The sequence below is a fragment of the Aedes albopictus genome, chromosome 1 (assembly GCF_035046485.1).
Source record: "Aedes albopictus strain Foshan chromosome 1, AalbF5, whole genome shotgun sequence".
In the NCBI taxonomy this organism is placed as follows: domain Eukaryota; kingdom Metazoa; phylum Arthropoda; class Insecta; order Diptera; family Culicidae; genus Aedes; species Aedes albopictus.
Genome location: NC_085136.1, coordinates 70,842,039 through 70,860,198, shown reverse-complemented (window position 1 = coordinate 70,860,198; position 18,160 = coordinate 70,842,039). Strand labels below are relative to the sequence as shown.

The 18,160-nt window shown below is 43.7% G+C and overlaps 3 protein-coding genes across 9 annotated transcripts in view; 2 read left to right on the top strand and 1 right to left on the bottom strand.

The window, feature by feature from the left end:
• LOC109397189 (uncharacterized protein K02A2.6) overlaps nt 1-18,160 on the top strand; it is a 340,877-nt gene that overhangs the window by 149,428 nt on the left and 173,289 nt on the right. The window lies entirely within an intron of this gene.
• Nucleotides 7,649-9,388, bottom strand: LOC134285132 (uncharacterized). Its single transcript, XM_062845270.1, has 2 exons — nt 8,251-9,388; nt 7,649-8,185 (listed from the first exon to the last, which is right to left on the bottom strand). The coding sequence occupies exons 1-2, from the start codon at nt 8,464-8,466 to the stop codon at nt 7,844-7,846; spliced, it is 558 nt and encodes a 185-aa protein (XP_062701254.1). The 5' UTR covers nt 8,467-9,388; the 3' UTR covers nt 7,649-7,843.
• LOC134285129 (uncharacterized) lies at nt 9,587-11,790 on the top strand. Its single transcript, XM_062845258.1, has one exon. The coding sequence runs from the start codon at nt 10,253-10,255 to the stop codon at nt 10,586-10,588; it is 336 nt and encodes a 111-aa protein (XP_062701242.1). The 5' UTR covers nt 9,587-10,252; the 3' UTR covers nt 10,589-11,790.

Sequence of the window (18,160 nt, the reverse complement as noted above, 5' to 3'; positions counted from 1 at the left end):
CAGTTGATTGCGTGAAATACAACTCGTGAGTAATGAGCACATCTTTGTTGTGTTTTTATCTAGTTTATTATTTGAAAGCTCAACCAGGGATAACACTTAACGGAGCAAACATTATTTCTTGCCAGGAGTGAGCACTGATGAGCGAGCAGTGAAAAGTGAGAAGAAAGAAAAGGGAAGACAGGAAAGATGAGTGAGCAGTGAAGAATCAGAAGTGACCTCAATGAATGAGTAGTAAAAAGTGAGGAGACTGATGAAATGAGGAGTAAAGAGCGAGAAATGAAGAGTAAGCAGTTAAGAGTGAAAGTGAGAAATTAGCAGGAGTGAGTATTGAAAAGAGAACAACAAGTCTAAATCGAAGAGGAGTGGAAGTATGCTTAGAACCTCCTCAAAAGTCTTTCTTCAAAAAATCATTGGGAAATTTATTGAAGTGTATCTAATGAATCATCAAAAACTGGAGACTCAAAAATTCTTAACTAAAAAGTACTTGTGAAAAATTTTCTCAACCACAAAATAATGCTACACATTCTGCACCTATGTAAGATGACATATTGAACAGGGAACAAACTTTAAACACCGAATCGTGTAACCGACCATTAAGTAAACATCCCTATAGGTTGAAGCTCGTCCCTCTTCTCACAATATGAAAAGCCGCTCGACCGGGAGCATAAATCATCGGAATGGTGACCGGCTGTTCCACCGCCACCACCGACCGATGAAGGTAATCAAGCTGGCTTTGGTCACGTAGGCAAAAATCCTATCGTGAAGCGAGAAAAAGAGGAAGGCATAGAGGCATTTAATGCAGCCAAATGCAATTGCAGCGGAAAACTCTCGAACACACAGGGGCGTCTGCAGGTACGGTTCAGAAGGTGGTAAAGCTTAGTTCTAATCAAATCCATGCTTCAAAAATAATGTTATAAAACATAACCTGGAGAGAAAAAATATTATAAAACATAACCTGAAGAGATTCTACTGAAAACTCTCCGGAGATGTTACTAGAATCTCTACGGATATTTTACTGGAATATGCAGAGATTCTGATAGAATCTCTCCAGAGAATCATGCAAAATTCTTAAAAAAAAATTTCAGAGATTCAGGAAAAACTTCTCAAAGGATTCTGGAGAAATATCTCCAGTGAAACCACTCCAGAAATTCTACAGCAATCCCTCAAGAGTATCCACTGGAGCCGCTTTGTAGATTCTGCTAAAATCTCTCCCGAAAATCTGCTGGAATCTATCCAGAGATTCAACTGAAATTTCTTCAAAGATTCTACTCAAGTCTCTCTAGAGATTCTACTGGAATCTCTCCAGAGATTCGACTGAAATCTCTACAGAACTTCTACTGGAATCTCTCCAGAGATTCTACCGGAACTTCTACTGAATCTTTCCAGAGATTCTACAGCAATATCTCCAGAGATTCTGCTGGAATCTCTCCAGAGTTTCTACTGGATTCGCTCCAGAGATTCTACAGAGATCTATTCAAATATTCTACAGCAATCTCTTCAGAGAATCTACTGACATCTGTACAGAGATTCTACTGGAATCTCTCCAGAGATTCTACCAGAACTTCTACTGAATCTTTCCAGAGATTCTACAGCAATATCTCCAGAGATTCTGCTGGAATCTCTCCAGAGTTTCTACTGGATTCGCTCCAGAGATTCTACAGAATACTATTCAAATATTCTACAGCAATCTCTTCAGAGATTCTACTGACATCTGTACAGAGATTCTACTGGAATTTATGCAGAGATTCTACTGGAAACACTTCAGAGATTCTTCTGGAATCTCTTCAGAGATTGTACTGAAATTTCTCCAGATATTCCACTAAAATTTCTCCAGAGAATCTACTACAATCTCTCCAAAACATCTACTTGAACCTCTCCAGAGACTCCATTAAAATCTCTCCAGAGATTCTACAGCAATCTCTCCAGTGATTCTACTGGAATCTCTCCAGAGATTCTACTGGAATCTCTCCCAAGATTCTACTGGAATCTCTCCAGAGATTCTACTGGAATCTCTTCAGAACATCTACTTGAACCACTCCAGAGATTCCATTGGAATCTCTAAAGAGATACTACAGCAATCTCTCCAGTGATTCTACTGGAATCCCTCCAGAGATTCTACTGGAATCTCTCCAGAGATTCTACTGGAATCTCTCCAGAGATTCTACTGAAATCTCTCCAGTGATTCTACTGGAATCCCTCCAGAGATTCTATTGGAATCTCTCCAGAGATTCTACTGGAATCTCTCCAGAGATTCTACTGGAATCTCTCCAGAGATTCTGCTGGAATCTCTCCAGAGCTTCTACTGGAATCTCTCCAGAGATTCTACTGGAATCTCTCCAGAGATTCTAATGGAATCTCTCCAGAGATGCTACTGGAATCTCTCCAGAGATGCTACTGGAATCTCTCTAGAGATTCTACTGGAATCTCTCCAGAGATTCTACTGGAATCTCTCCAGAGATTCTACTGGAATCTCTCCAGAGATTCTACTGGAATCTCTCCCAAGATTCTACTGGAATCTCCCCAGAGATTCTACTGGAATCTCTCCAGAGATTCTACTGGAATCTCTCCAGAGATTCTACTGGAATCTCTTCAGAACATCTACTTGAACCACTCCAGAGATTCCATTGGAATCTCTAAAGAAATTCTACAGCAATCTCTTCAGTGATTCTACTGGAATCCCTCCAGAGATTCTACTGGAATCTCTCCAGAGATTCTACTGGAATTTCTCCAGAGATTCCAATGGAATCTCTCCAGTGATTCTGCTGGAATCCCTCCAGAGATTTTACTGGAATCTCTCCAGAGATTCTACTGGAATCTCTCCAGAGATTCTACTGGAATCTCTACAGAGATTCAACTGGAATCTCTCCAGAGATTCTACTGGAATCTCTCCAGAGATTCTACTGGAATCTCTCCAGAGATTCTCCAGAGATTCTGCTGGAATCTCTCCAGAGATTCTGCTGGAATCTCTCCAGAGATTCTACTGGAATCTCTCCAGAGATTCTACTGGAATCTCTCCAGAGATTCTACTGGAATCTCTCCAGAGATTCTACTGGAATCTCTCCAGAGATTCTACTGGAATCTCTCCAGAGATTCTACTGGAATCTCTCCAGAGATTCTACTGGAATCTCTCCAGAGATTCTAATGGAATCTCTCCAGAGATTCTACTGAAATCTCTCCAGAGATTCTACTGGAATCTCTCCAGAGATTCTACTGGAATCTCTCCAGAGATTCTACTGGAATCTCTCCAGAGATTCTACTGGAATCTCTCCAGAGATTCTACTGGAATCTCTCCAGAGATTCTACTGGAATCTCTCCAGAGATGCTACTGGAATCTCTCCAGAGATTCTGCTGGAATCTCTCCAGAGATTCTGCTGGAATCTCTCCAGGGATTCTGCTGGAATCTTTCCAGAGATTCTGCTGGAATCTCTCCAGAGATTCTGCTGGAATCTCTCCAGAGATTCTGCTGGAATCTCTCCAGAGGTTCTGCTGGAATCTCTCCAGAGATTCTGCTGGAATCTCTCCAGAGATTCTGCTGGAATCTCTCCAGAGATTCTGCTGGAATCTCTCCAGAGATTCTGCTGGAATCTCTCCAGAGATTCTGCTGGAATCTCTCCAGAGATTCTGCTGGAATCTCTCCAGAGATTCTGCTGGAATCTCCCCAGAGGTTCTGCTGGAATCTCTCCAGAGATTCTACTGGAATCTCTCCAGAGATTCTGCTGGAATCTCTCCAGAGATTCTGCTGGAATCTCTCCAGAGATTCTGCTGGAATCTCTTCAGAGATTCTGCTGAAATCTCTCCAGAGATTCTGCTGGAATCTCTCCAGAGATTCTGCTGGAATCTCTCCAGAGATTCTGCTGGAATCTCTCTAGAGATTCTGCTGGAATCTCTCCAGAGATTCTGCTGGAATCTCTCCAGAGATTCTGCTGGAATCTCTCCAGAGATTCTGCTGGAATCTCTCCAGAGATTCTGCTGGAATCTCTCCAGATATTCTGAAGGAATCTCTCCAGAGATTCTGCTGGAATCTCCCCAGAGATTCTGCTGGAATCTCTCCAGAGATTCTGCTGGAATCTCTCCAGAGATTTTGCTGGAATCTCTCCAGAGATTCTACTGAAATCTCTCCAGAGATTCTACTGAAATCTCTCCAGAGATTCTACTGAAATCGCTCCAGAGATTCTACTGAAATCGCTCCAGTGATTCTACTGAAATCTCTCCAGAGATTCTACTGAAATCTCTCCAGAGATTCTACTGAAATCTCTCCAGAGATTCTACTGAAATCTCTCCAGAGATTTTACTGAAATCTCTCCAGAGATTCTACTGAAATCTCTCCAGAGATTCTACTGAAATCGCTCCAGAGATTCTACTGAAATCTCTCCAGAGATTCTACTGAATTCTCTCCAGAGATTCTACTGAAATCTCTCCAGAGATTCTACTGAAATCTTTCCAGAGATTCTACTGAAATCGCTCCAGAGATTCTACTGAAATCTCTCCAGAGATTCTACTGAAATCTCTCCAGAGATTCTACTGAAATCTCTCCAGAGATTCTACTGAAATCTCTCCAGAGATTCTACTGAAATCTCTCCAGAGATTCTACTGAAATCTCTCCAGAGATTCTACTGAAATCTCTCCAGAGATTCTACTGAAATCTCTCCAGAGATTCTACTGAAATCTCTCCAGAGATTCTACTGAAATCTCTCCAGAGATTCTACTGAAATCTCTCCAGAGATTCTACTGAAATCTCTCCAGAGATTCTACTGAAATCTCTCCAGAGATTCTACTGAAATCTCTCCAGAGATTCTACTGAAATCTCTCCAGAGATTCTACTGAAATCTCTCCAGAGATTCTACTGAAATCTCTCCAGAGATTCTACTGAAATCTCTCCAGAGATTCTACTGAAATCTCTCCAGAGATTCTACTGAAATCTCTCCAGAGATTCTACTGAAATCTCTCCAGAGATTCTACTGAAATCTCTCCAGAGATTCTACTGAAATCTCTCCAGAGATTCTACTGAAATCTCTCCAGAGATTCTACTGAAATCTCTCCAGAGATTCTACTGAAATCTCTCCAGAGATTCTACTGAAATCTCTCCAGAGATTCTACTGAAATCTCTCCAGAGATTCTACTGAAATCTCTCCAGAGATTCTACTGAAATCTCTCCAGAGATTCTACTGAAATCTCTCCAGAGATTCTACTGAAATCTCTCCAGAGATTCTACTGAAATCTCTCCAGAGATTCTACTGAAATCTCTCCAGAGATTCTACTGAAATCTCTCCAGTGATTCTACTGAAATCTCTCCAGAGATTCTACTGAAATCTCTTTAGAGATTCTACTGAAATCTTTCCAGAGATTCTACTGAAATCTCTCCAGAGATTCTACTGGAATCTCTCCAGAGATTCTACTGGAATCTCTTTAGAGATTCTACTGAAATCTTTCCAGAGATTCTACTGAAATCTCTCCAGAGATTCTACTGAAATCTCTCCAGAGATTCTACTGAAATCTCTCCAGAGATTCTACTGAAATCTCTCCAGAGATTCTACTGAAATCTCTCCAGAGATTCTACTGAAATCTCTCCAGAGATTCTACTGAAATCTCTCCAGAGATTCTACTGAAATCTCTCCAGAGATTCTACTGAAATCTCTCCAGAGATTCTACTGAAATCTCTCCAGAGATTCTACTGAAATCTCTCCAGAGATTCTACTGAAATCTCTCCAGAGATTCTACTGAAATCTCTCCAGAGATTCTACTGAAATCTCTCCAGTGATTCTACTGAAATCTCTCCAGAGATTCTACTGAAATCTCTTTAGAGATTCTACTGAAATCTTTCCAGAGATTCTACTGAAATCTCTCCAGAGATTGTACTGAAATCTCTCCAGAGATTGTATTGAAATCTCTCCAGAGATTGTACTGAAATCTCTCCAGAGATTGAACTGAAATCTCTCCAGAGATTCTACTGAAATCTCTCCAGAGATTCTACTGAAATCTCTTCAGACAATCTACTGAAATCTCTCTAGAGATTCTACTGAAATCTCTCCAGAGATTCTACTGGAATCTCTCTAGAGATTCTACTGATATCTCTCCAGAGATTCTACTGGAATCTCTCCAGAGATTCTTCTGGAATCTCTACAGAGATTCTTCTGGAATCTCTCCAGAGATTCTTCTGGAATCTATCCAGAGATTCTTCTGGAATCTCTCCAGAGATTCTTGAGTAATCTCTCCAGAGATTCTTCTGGAATCTCTCCAGAGATTCTTCTGGAATCTCTCCAGAGATTCTTCTGGAATCTCTCCAGAGATTCTTCTGGAATCTCTCCAGAGATTCTTCTGGAAACTCTCCAGAGATTCTTCTGGAATCTCTCCAGATATTCTTCTGGAATATCTCCAAACATTCTTCTGGAATCTCTCCAGATATTCTTCTGGAATCTCTCCATACATTCTTCTGGAATCTCTCCACGATTCTTCTGGAATCTCTCCATAGATTCTTCTGGAATCTCTCCACAGATTTTTCTGAAATCTATCCAGAGATTCTGCTAGAATCTCTCCACAGATTCAACTAGAATCTTTCTAGGAGCTATTCCTGGAAAACTTTAAGGAGAAATTCTTCGGGGCGATGTCTGGAGAAATTCTTCGATGAGCTTGTGGAGAATTTTTTTGGGTAATTTCTGAAAGAATTTTAGAAAAACTTTCTGGAGCAAAAATTGTTGAAAAAAATGCTGATTTTCCGGTTTAGAAAAGGATATGTCATTTCCCTTGGATTTTGAAGCAATATCTCCAGAGATTCTGGTAGAATCTTTCCAGAGATTTTGGTAGATTCTCTCAAGAGATTCTTTTAGAATCTCTCAAGAGATTTTGGTAGAATCTCTGCGGAGATTCTGGAGGAATCTCTCCGGAGATTCTGGTAGAATTTCTCCGGAGATTCTGGTAGAATCTCTCCGGAGATTCTGGTAGAATCTCTCCGGAGATTCTGGTAGAATCTCTCCGGAGATTCTGGTAGAATCTCTACGGAGATTCTGGTAGAATTTCTCCGGAGATTCTGGTAGAATTTCTCCGGAGATTCTGGTAGAATCTCTACGGAGATTCAGTTAGAATCTCTCCGGAGATTCTGGTAGAATCTCTCCGGAGATTCTGGTGAAATCTCTCCGGAGATTCTGGTAGAATATCTCCAGAGATTCTGGTAGAATCTCTCCAAAGATTCTGGTAGAATCTCTCGAGAGATTCTGGTAGAATCTCTCCAGAGATTCTGGTAGAATTTCTCCAGAGATTTTGGTAGAATCTCTCCAGAGATTTTGGTAGAATCTCTCCAGAGATTCTGGTAGAATCTCGTCAGAGATTCTGGTAGAATCTCGTCAGAGATTCTGGTAGAATCTCGTCAGAGATTCTGTTAGAATCTCTCCTGAAATTCTGGTAGAATTCCTCCAAAGATTCTGCTAGAACCTCTCCAGAGATTCTGGTAGAACCTCTTCGGAGATTCTAGTAGAATCTTTCCGGAGATTCTGGTAGAATCTCTCCGGAAATTCTGGTAGAATCCCTCCAAAGATTCTGCTGGAACCTCTACGGAGATTCTGGTTGAATCTCCCCAGAGTTTCTGGTAGAATCTCTCTAAAGATTCTGCTAGAACCTCTCCAGAGATTCTGGTAGAACCTCTCCGGAGATTCTGGTAAAAAGAACATCTCCAAAGATTCTGGCAGAAATTCTGCAGAAACTCATTGAAATAATATAATTGACAAAATAATATTAATCGTAACTTCAATACTACTTATAAAAAACACAGAGCTGCTAGTAAACTCGACTATATTTTAATGATACGTTTATCAGCAACTATTATCCGTCCTGTGCAGCAAGTTCCCGCAGTTTACCAATAAGATTCCTTGGAAACCTTCATGAAAATCTGCAACTCCACCTGCCGACCGTCCTTCCCGACCAGCAGCAGCGTCAGACGCCAGTACCCTTCCGGAATCACCTGCGGCAAGGTGTCCGGCTTGAATGTAAAGTGCTTGATCCAATACTGCCCGGCCGGCACTGGGCATACCCAGTCCTTGCCGACCCGCGGAAAGTTTGTGGTCTGCTCGAACAGGTCCTGATGCTCCCGGAAGGTATCGTTCACAGCCCAGCAGAATGGCTTCTCGGCGATCTTCAACGGGTACTCGTTGAACTGGTTGTTCCCCAGCCGGCTGTAGGCGCTCTTCACCTGGAACTGTGGACGTCCGACCTACTGTTAGAAGCGCTTTGCAGATCACGAAGGGACGACGCCATACTCACCGAGAAGCTGTTGTCCAAGTCGACGAGGTAGTCCAAGGTGCCGTTGACGACGGCGCACGTTCGGTTGAACTTGGTGACCCGGAGAGCTGATTTGACCAAGTCGTAACCGGCGGTTTGCTCGACCCGTTGGATACTTACATCGGCAATGTCCAGTGAGTGGATTCCTTCTAGAAGAACAACCATTGGAATGAGAAAGGAGAGGCTAAAGAGGTGCATTGCGTGTTGCCACTATCAAGTTCAGTCGAATAATGAGAGCGCAGGCCACTAGATGATGTTACTTCATGCATGTTAGTCCAATTGATATCAGATAGAATCAGTAAATTAATTCCACAAGAACATGCCAGATCAAACATGGCATCACCCTGTGTACCGAACAGCTGATCGAGAAAAGTCGTACAGAACTTCGCACTCCACGTCGGCTGGAGAACAATCAGTTCTACAAGTACCCGTTGAAGATCGCCCAGAGGTCGTTTTTGTGGGCTTTGAACGATAACTTCCGGGAGTACCAGGACCTGTTCGAGCAGACCACAAACTTCCCGTGATTTGGTAAGGATTAGGTATGCCCACTGCCGGCCTTCTGAATAATGGATCAAACACTTTACTTTCAAGCCAGAAAGGTTGCTGCAGGTGATTCCGGAAGGCTACTGGCGGCTGACGCTGCCGCTGGCCGGGATGGACACGTCGTGGAATTGCAGAATTTCCTGAAGGTTTCCAAGGAGTCGTACTGGTAAAGGGCGGGCTATTTACTGTACAGGGCGGATGATAATTGCCAGCACCAGTTTCAATCAGTACCGTTAAAATTTAGCTGTAATCGAGTTCACTTGTAGCTCTATGTAGTTCATAAGTAGTACAGAAGTTTGACCAATATTTTTTTTACTATTTCATTATTTCTCCAGGAATTCCGGAGAGATTCCTCCAGAATCTGGAGAGATTTCTCCGGAATATCTGGAGAATCTCTCCTGAATCTTTGGAGAAATTCCTTCTGAAGCTCTGGAGAGATTTCTCAAGAGCCTCTGGAGAGATTCCAACAGCATCTCCGGCGAGAGTCCTCCTGAATCTTTTGAGCAATTTCTTCAGAATTTTTGGGGAGATTTTCCCAGAATCCGAAAGTCTCCCAGAATCTCTAGAGAGATGCTCCCAAAATCTCTGGAGAGATTGTTCAAAACCTCTGGAGAAATTCTATTGGAATCTGCGTAGAGATTCCACTGGAATATCCGGATCAATTTTACCGGAATATCCGGAGAGATTCCACCAGAATATCCGGCAAGATTTCACTGGAACTTTCGGAAAGACTTCACTGGATTCTATGGAGAGATTTCACTAGAATCTCCGAAGAGATTGCCGCGGAATCTCTGGAGAAATTCAATGTTAATCTCTGGAGAGATTGCACCAGTATCACCGGAGAGTTTCCTCCAGAATCTCCGAAAAGATTCTCTTAGCCATGGGTAATGCTGTTTCTGTTTAACAAACAATTTTTAGCAGTAATTGACTATAACGTATACCGATGTTTTGATTGACCAGCTGTTAAACGCTAATTGGTTTGATCGAAAAAACATGCGTGGCGATTATTAGTCCAATTTCCAGTCACGTTTCATACAATAGAATATTTGGTCTAGGGAAATTACAATGTAAGCATGCAATCAATTAAGCTTTTACTCGTAAAATCCAATATCCGACATGCAAACGGGATTAGTCTCCATTCGAATCTTTACCAGAATGAATGTTGTGATCCTCGTTCGAACGATGCTCCTAATACTCCTGCAACCTTCACTGAACCACGCCGTCGTCGACCTGGAAACGGAAATCACCCTCCAACGGATTGAGCAGACCACCGGGTTCAGCATTCTCAAGACGAACCTGCGCGTCACCAAGTTCAACCGGACCTGCGCAGTTATCAATGGCACTGTGGATATCCTCGCAGATCTGGACAACAGATACTCGGTAACTCTAGAATACGATCCGGAGAAATTCCTCTCGTTTTGACCTCACCGTACAGTTTCAGATGAAGCCGGCCTACAGCCGGATCGGGAACAACCAGTTCAACGAGTACCCGATGAAGATCGCAGAAAATGCGCTGTGCTGCTACGTCAACGATACGTATCGGCTGTTTCAGGATATGCTACGGAACACCACTAACCTGCCGATGGTCGGTCCGGACGGACTGTGTCCGGTGCCATCCGGGCACTACTGGTTCAAGCAGGTTAAGAATCTCATGAACAATGTACCCCCGATGGTGCCGGAAGGGTACTGGCGGTTGACGTTTATTATTAGCGGGCCGAGGGATGTCGTTGAGATACAGGTGTTTGTGATATTGTCGAAGGGGTTTTTCGGGGGATAGTAATAAATTGAGGCCGGCTCATTGTGGAAAAGTTGTACACTGTAAGCGAAGTTAAACATAACAGATTCATATACCATGTTCTGTGCCTGTTCACTGAACAGGTACAGAAAATTGTATGCGAATCTGTTATGTATAAGCAGTGCTGCTAAATGTCATGAATCTCAAATGACTATGACAATCGAATCTCACTCATATCACGCTCCCCAACAAGAAATGTCATCATTAAATACGTTTTTGTGACCATTATTAGCCATATTACCGATTGATGAAGACAATTAATTTCATAAATTTACCATTATTTTCTAATACGATTTTTTTTTAATTTTTGGCATTTTACAAGACTGCTCTTTACTATTAGTTTGGCATAAGAGTTTTCAATATCAATTGAATGCATCTGACAGATTGTTCTAAATTTAACTACAACTAATTCAACAAGTCATCCATAAAATAAACATCAACTGAAAGCAAAATCAAGCAGTTACAATCAAAACGCAGAAATACAAAAACAAAAAACGAAAATCGCAACTTAATTCGGAAAGGTATCAATCACACGACACGGAAGACGGGTGCTAATTTCGGACGCTGTCGCTTGCATGACTGACTGCCATAATTATGAGAAGGGGATGGACGGTGGATACTTAATATGGACATGTGACCCATTGGCGTTGCATGTTTCAATCTGTGTCGTTGTCGCACTTTAAGTGTATTATTATTAATTAAATACGTAGTGGAAAAGCAGCAATTAGTGTGGGCATATGTACGAGTTAACTGCTGACCACGGTAATTGTTCATTTATTAGGTAATGAATTTTAACTCTCTAAAGATTCTGGTGGAATCTCTCCAGAGAATGTGGAGGTATCTCTCCAGAGCTTGTGGAAGAATCTCTACAGAGATTCTGGAGGAATCACTCCAGAGTTTGTAGTGTTATCTCTCCGGAGATTCTGAAGGAATCCCTTCGGTGATACTGAAGAAATTACTCCGGATATTCTGGAGGAATCTCTCCAGAGATTCTGGAGGAATCTCTCCGGAGATTCAGAATGAATCTTTCTGGAGATTTTGGAGGAATCCCTCCGCAGATTATGAAGGAATTTCTCCAGATATTCTGAGGGACTCTCTCCGCAGGTTCTGGAGAAATCTCTCCGCAGATTCTGGAGGAATCTCTCCGGAGATTCTAGAGCAATCTCTCCGGAGATTCTTGAAAAATCGCTCTAAAGATTCTGGAGGAATCTCTTTGGAGATTCTGAAAGAATCCCTCCGAAGATTCTGGAGGAATCTCTCCGGAGATTATGGAGGAATATCTCCAGAAATTCTGGAGGAATCTATCCGGAGATTCTGGAGGAATCTCTCCGGAGGTTCTGGAGGAATCTTTCCGAAGATATTTGAGGAATCTCTCCGAAGATTCTGGAGGAATCTCTCCGGAGGTTCTGGAGGAATCTTTCCGAAGATATTGGAGGAATCTTTCCGAAGATTATGGAGGAATCTCTCCGAAGATTCTGAAAAAATCTATCCAGAGATTCTGGAGGAATCTTTCTGGAGATTTTGGAGGAATCCCTCCGGAGATTATGGAGGAATTTCTCCAGAGATTCTGGAGGAATCTCTCCAGAGATTCTGGAGGAATCTCTCCAGAGATTCTGGAGGAATCTCTCCAGAGATTCTGGAGGAATCTCTCCAGAGATTCTAGAGGAATCTCTCCAGAGATTCTAGAGGAATCTCTCCAGAGATTCTGGAGAAATCTGCCCAGAAATTGTTAAAGAATCTCTCCAGAGATCCTGGAGCAATCTCTCCACAGATTCTGGAGGAATCTCTCCACAGATTTTAGAGGAATCTCTCCAAAGATTCTGGAGGAATCTCTCCAGAGATTCTGGAGAAAGCTCTCCAGAGATTCTGGAGAAAGCTCTCCAGAGATTCTGGAGAAAGCTCTCCAGAGATTCTGGAAAAAGCTCTCCAGAGATTCTGGAGAAATCTCTCCAGAGATTCTGGAGAAATCTCTCCAGAGATTCTGGAGGAATCTCTCCGGAGATTCTGGGAGAATCTCTCCCGAGATTTTGGGAGAATCTCTCCGGAGATTCTGGGAGAATCTCTCCGGAGATTCTGGGAGAATCTCTCCGGAGATTCTGGGAGAATCTCTCCGGAGATTCTGGGAGAATCTCTCCGGAGATTCTGGGAGAATCTCTCCGGAGATTCTGGGAGAATCTCTCCGGAGATTCTGGGAGAGTCCCTCCGGAGACTTCAGGAGAATCTCTCCGGAGGTTCTGGGGGAATCTCTCCGGAGATTCTGGAGGAATCTCTCCGGAGATTCTGGGGGAATCTCTCCGGAGATTCTGGGAGAATCTCTCCGGAGATTCTGGGAGAATCTCTCCGGAGATTCTGGAGGAATCTCTCCGGAGATTCTGAGAAAATCTCTCCGGAGGTTCTGGGAGAATCCCTCCGGAGACTCTGGGAGAATCTCTCCAGAGATTCTGAGAGAATCCCTCCGGAGATTCTGGAAAAATCTCTCCGGAGATTCTGGAAAAATCTCTCCGGAGATTCTGGGAAAATCTCTCCGGAGATTCTAAGAAAATCTCTCCGAAGATTCTGGGAAAATCTCTCCGGAGATTCTGGGAAAATCTCTCCGGAGATTCTGCGAAAATCTCTCCGGAGATTCTGGGGAAATCTCTGCGGAAATTCTGGAAAAATCTCTCCAGCGATTCTGGGAAAATCTCTCTGAGATTCTGGGAAAATCTCTCCGAGATTCTGGGAAAATCTCTCCGAGATTCTGGGAAAATCTCTCCGAGATTCTGGGAAAATCTCTCCGGAGATTCTGGGGAAATCTCTCCAGAGATTCTGGGAAAATCTCTCCGGAGATTCTGGGAAAATCTCTCCGGAGATTCTGGGAAAATCTCTCAGGAGATTCTGGGAAAATCTCTCCGGAGATTCTGGGAAAATCTCTCCGGAGATTCTGGGAAAATCTCTCCGGAGATTCTGGGAAAATCTCTCCGGAGATTCTGGGAAAATCTCTCCGGAGATTCTGGGAAAATCTCTCCGGAGATTCTGGGAAAATCTCTCCGGAGATTCTGGGAAAATCTCTCCGGAGATTCTGGGAAAATCTCTCCGGAGATTCTGGGAAAATCTCTCCGGAGATTCTGGGAAAATCTCTCCGGAGATTCTGGGAAAATCTCTCCGGAGATTCTGGGAAAATCTCTCCGGAGATTCTGGGAAAATCTCTCCGGAGATTCTGGGAAAATCTCTCCGGAGATTCTGGGAAAATCTCTCCGGTGATTCTGGGAAAATCTCTCCGGAGATTCTGGGAGAATCTCTCAGGAGATTCTGGTAAAATCTCTCCGGAGATTCTGGGAAAATCTCTCCGGAGATTCTGCGAAAATCTCTCCGGAGATTCTGGGAAAATCTGCCGTAGATTCTGGGAAAATCTCTCCACACATTCTGAGAAAATCTCTCCAGAGATTCTGAGAAAATCTCTCTAGAGAAGAAATTTTTCGGAGATTCTGGGAGAATCTCTCCAGCGATTCTGAGAGAATCTCTCCGGAGATTCTGGGAGAAGCTCTCCGGAGATTCTGGGAGAAGCTCTCCGGAGATTCTGGGAGAATCTCTCCGGAGATTCTGGGGGAATCCCTCCGGAGATTCTCTCAGAATCCCTCTGGAGATTCTGGAAGAATCTTTTCGGAGATTCTGGGAGAATCTCTTCGGAAAGTCTGGGAGAATCTCGGGAGTTTCTGGGAGAATCTCTCCGGAGATTCTGGGAGAATCCCTCCGTATATTCTGGAAAAATCTCTCCGGAGATTCTGGGAAAATCTCTCCGGAGATTCTGGGAAAATCTCTCCGGAGATTCTGGGAAAATCTCTCCGGAGATTCTGGGAAAATCTCTCCAGAGATTCTGGGAAAATCTCTCTGGAGATTCTGGGAAAATCTCTCCGGAGATTCTGGGAAGATCTCTCCGAAGATTCTGGGAAAATCTCTCCGGAGATTCTGGGAAAATCTCTCCGGAGATTCTGGGAAAATCTCTCCGGAGATTCTGGGAAAATCTCTCCGGAGATTCTGGGAAAATCTCTCCGGAGATTCTGGGAAAATCTCTCCGGAGATTCTGGGAAAATCTCTCCAGAGATTCTGGGAAAATCTCTCCGGAGATTCTGGGAAAATCTCTCCGGAGATTCTGGGAAAATCTCTCCGGAGATTCTGGGAAAATCTCTCCGGAGATTCTGGGAAAATCTCCCCGGAGATTCTGGGAAAATCTCCCCGGAGATTCTGGGAAAATTTCTCCGGAGATTCTGGGAAAATCTCTCCGGAGATTCTGGGAAAATATCTCCGGAGATTCTGGGAAAATCTCTCCGGAGATTCTGGGAAAATCTCTCCGGAGATTCTGGGAGAATCTCTCAGGAGATTCTGGTAAAATCTCTCCGGAGATTCTGGGAAAATCTCTCCGGAGATTCTGGGAAAATCTCTCCGGAGATTCTGGGAAAATCTCTCCGGAGATTCTGGGAAAATCTCTCCGGAGATTCTGGGAAAATCTCTCCGGAGATTCTGGGAAAATCTCTCCGGAGATTCTGGGAGAATCTCTCAGGAGATTCTGGTAAAATCTCTCCGGAGATTCTGGGAAAATCACTCCGGAGATTCTTTGAAAATCTCTCCGGAGATTCTGGGAAAATCTGCCGTAGATTCTGGGAAAATCTCTCCACACATTCTGAGAAAATCTCTCCAGAGATTCTGAGAAAATCTCTCTAGAGAAGAAATTTTTCGGAGATTCTGGGAGAATCTCTCCAGCGATTCTGAGAGAATCTCTCCGGAGATTCTGGGAGAATCTCTCCGGAGATTCTGGGAGAATCTCTCCGGAGATTCTGGGAGAATCTCTCCGGAGATTCTGGGAGAATCTCTCCGGAGATTCTGAGAGAATCTCTGGAAGAATCCCTCCGAAGAATCTGGGAGAATCTCTCCAGAGATTTTGGGAGAATCTCCTCAAAGATTTTGGGAGAATCTCCTCAGAGATTTTAAGAGAATCTCCTCAGAGATACTGAAAGAATCTCCTCAGAGATTCTGGAAGAATCTCCCCAGAGATTCTGGAAGAATCTCCCCAGAGATTCTGGAAAAATCTCCCCAGAGATTCTGGAAAAATCTCCCCAGAGATTCTGGAAAAATCTACCCAGAGGTTCTGGAAGAATTTCCCTAGAGATTTTGGAAGAATCTCCCCAGAGATTCTGGAAGAATCTCCCCAGAGATTCTGGAAGAATCTCCCCACAGATTCTAGAAGAACCTCTCCAGAGATTCTAGAAGAATCTCCCCACAGATTCTGGAAGAATCTCCCCAGAGATTCTGGAAGAATCTCCCCAGAGATTCTGGAAGAATCTCCCCAGAGATTCTGGAAGAATCTCCCCAGAGATTCTGGAAGAATCTCCCCAGAGATTCTGGAAGAATCTCCCCAGAGATTCTGGAAGAATCTCCCCAGAGATTCTGGAAGAATCTCCCCAGAGAGTCTGGAAGAATCTCCCCAGAGATTCTGGAAGAATCTCCCCAGAGATTCTGGAAGAATCTCCCCAGAGATTCTGGAAGAATCTCCCCAGAGATTCTGGAAGAATCTCCCCAGAGATTCTGGAAGAATCTCCCCAGAGATTCTAAAAGAATCTCCCCAGAGATTCTGGAAGAATCTCCCCAGAGATTCTGGAAGAATCTCCCCAGAGATTCTGGAAGAATCTCCCCAGAGATTCTGGAAGAATCTCCCCAGAGATTCTGGAAGAATCTCCCCAGAGATTCTGGAAGAATCTCCCCAGAGATTCTGGAAGAATCTCCCCAGAGATTCTGGAAGAATCTCCCCAGAGATTCTGGAAGAATCTCCCTAGAGATTCTGGAAGAATCTCCCTAGAGATTCTGGAAGAATCTCTCTAGAGATTCTGGAAGAATCTCTCTAGAGATTCTGGAAGAATCTCTCTAGAGATTCTGGAAGAATCTCTCTAGAGATTCTGGAAGAATCTCTCTAGAGATTCTGGAAGAATCTCTCTAGAGATTCTGGAAGAATCTCTCTAGATTCTGGAGATTCTGGAAGAATCTCCCCAGAGATTCTGGAAGAATCTCCCCAGAGATTCTGGAAGAATCTCCCCAGAGATTCTGGAAGAATCTCCCCAGAGATTCTGGAAGAATCTCCCCAGAGATTCTGGAAAAATCTCCCCAGAGATTCTGGAAAAATCTCCCCAGAGATTCTGGAAAAATCTCCCCAGAGGTTCTGGAAGAATTTCCCTAGAGATTCTGGAAGAATCTCCCTAGAGATTCTGGAAGAATCTCCCTAGCGATTCTGGAAGAAACTCCCAAGAGATTCTGAAAGATTCTTCCCAGAGATTCCGGAAGAATATCCCCGGAGACTCTGGAAGAATCTCCCCAGAGATTCTGGAAGAATCCCCCCAGGGATTCTGGAAGAATCTCCCCAGAGATTCTGGAAGAATCTCCCCAGAGATTCTGGAAGAATCTTCCCAGAGTTTCTGGAAGAATCTCCCCAGAGATTCTAGAAGAATCTCCCCAGAGATTCTGCAAGAATCTCCCCAGAGATTCTGCAAGAATCTCTCCAGAGATTCTGGGAGAATCTCTCCAGAGATTCTGGGAGAATCTCTCCAGAGATTCTGGGAGAATCTCTCCAGAGATTCTGGGAGAATCTCTCCAGAGATTCTGGGAGAATCTCCCCAGAGATTCTGGGAGAATCTCTCCAGAGATTTTGGGAGAATCTCTCCAGAGATTTTGGGAGAATCTCTCCAGAGATTTTGGGAGAATCTCTCCAGAGATTCTGGGAGAATCTCTCCAGAGATTCTGGGAGAATCTCTCCAGAGATTCTGGGAGAATCTCTCCAGAGATTCTGGGAGAATCTCTCCAGAGATTCTGGGAGAATCTCCCCAGAGATTCTGGGAGAGTCTCTTCAGAGATTCTGGGAGAATCTCTCCAGAGATTCTGGGAGAATCTCTCCAGAGATTCTGGGAGAATCTCTCCAGAGATTCTGGGAGAATCTCTCCAGAGATTCTGGGAGAATCTCTCCAGAGATTCTGGGAGAATCTCTCCAGAGATTCTGGGAGAATCTCTCCAGAGATTCTGGGAGAATCTCTCCAGAGATTCTGGGAGAATCTCTCCAGAGATTCTGGGAGAATCTCTCCAGAGATTCTGGGAGAATCTCTCCAGAGATTCTGGGAGAATCTCTCCAGAGATTCTGGGAGAATCTCTCCAGAGATTCTGGGAGAATCTCTCCAGAGATTCTGGGAGAATCTCTCCAGAGATTCTGGGAGAATCTCTCCAGAGATTCTGGGAGAATCTCCCCAGAGAATCTGGGAGAATCTCCCTAGAGATTATGGGAGAATCTCCCCAGAGATTCTGGGAGAATCTCTCCAGAGATTCTGGGAGAATCTCTCCAGAGATTCTGGGAGAATCTCTCCAGAGATTTTGGGAGAATCTCTCCAGAGATTCTGGGAGAATCTCTGGAGAGATTCTGGGAGAATCTCTGGAGAGATTCTGGGAGAATCTCTGGAGAGATTCTGGGAGAATGTCTCCAGAGATTCTGGGAGAATCTCTCCAAAGATTCTGGAAGAATCTCTCCAAAGATTCTGGAAGAAT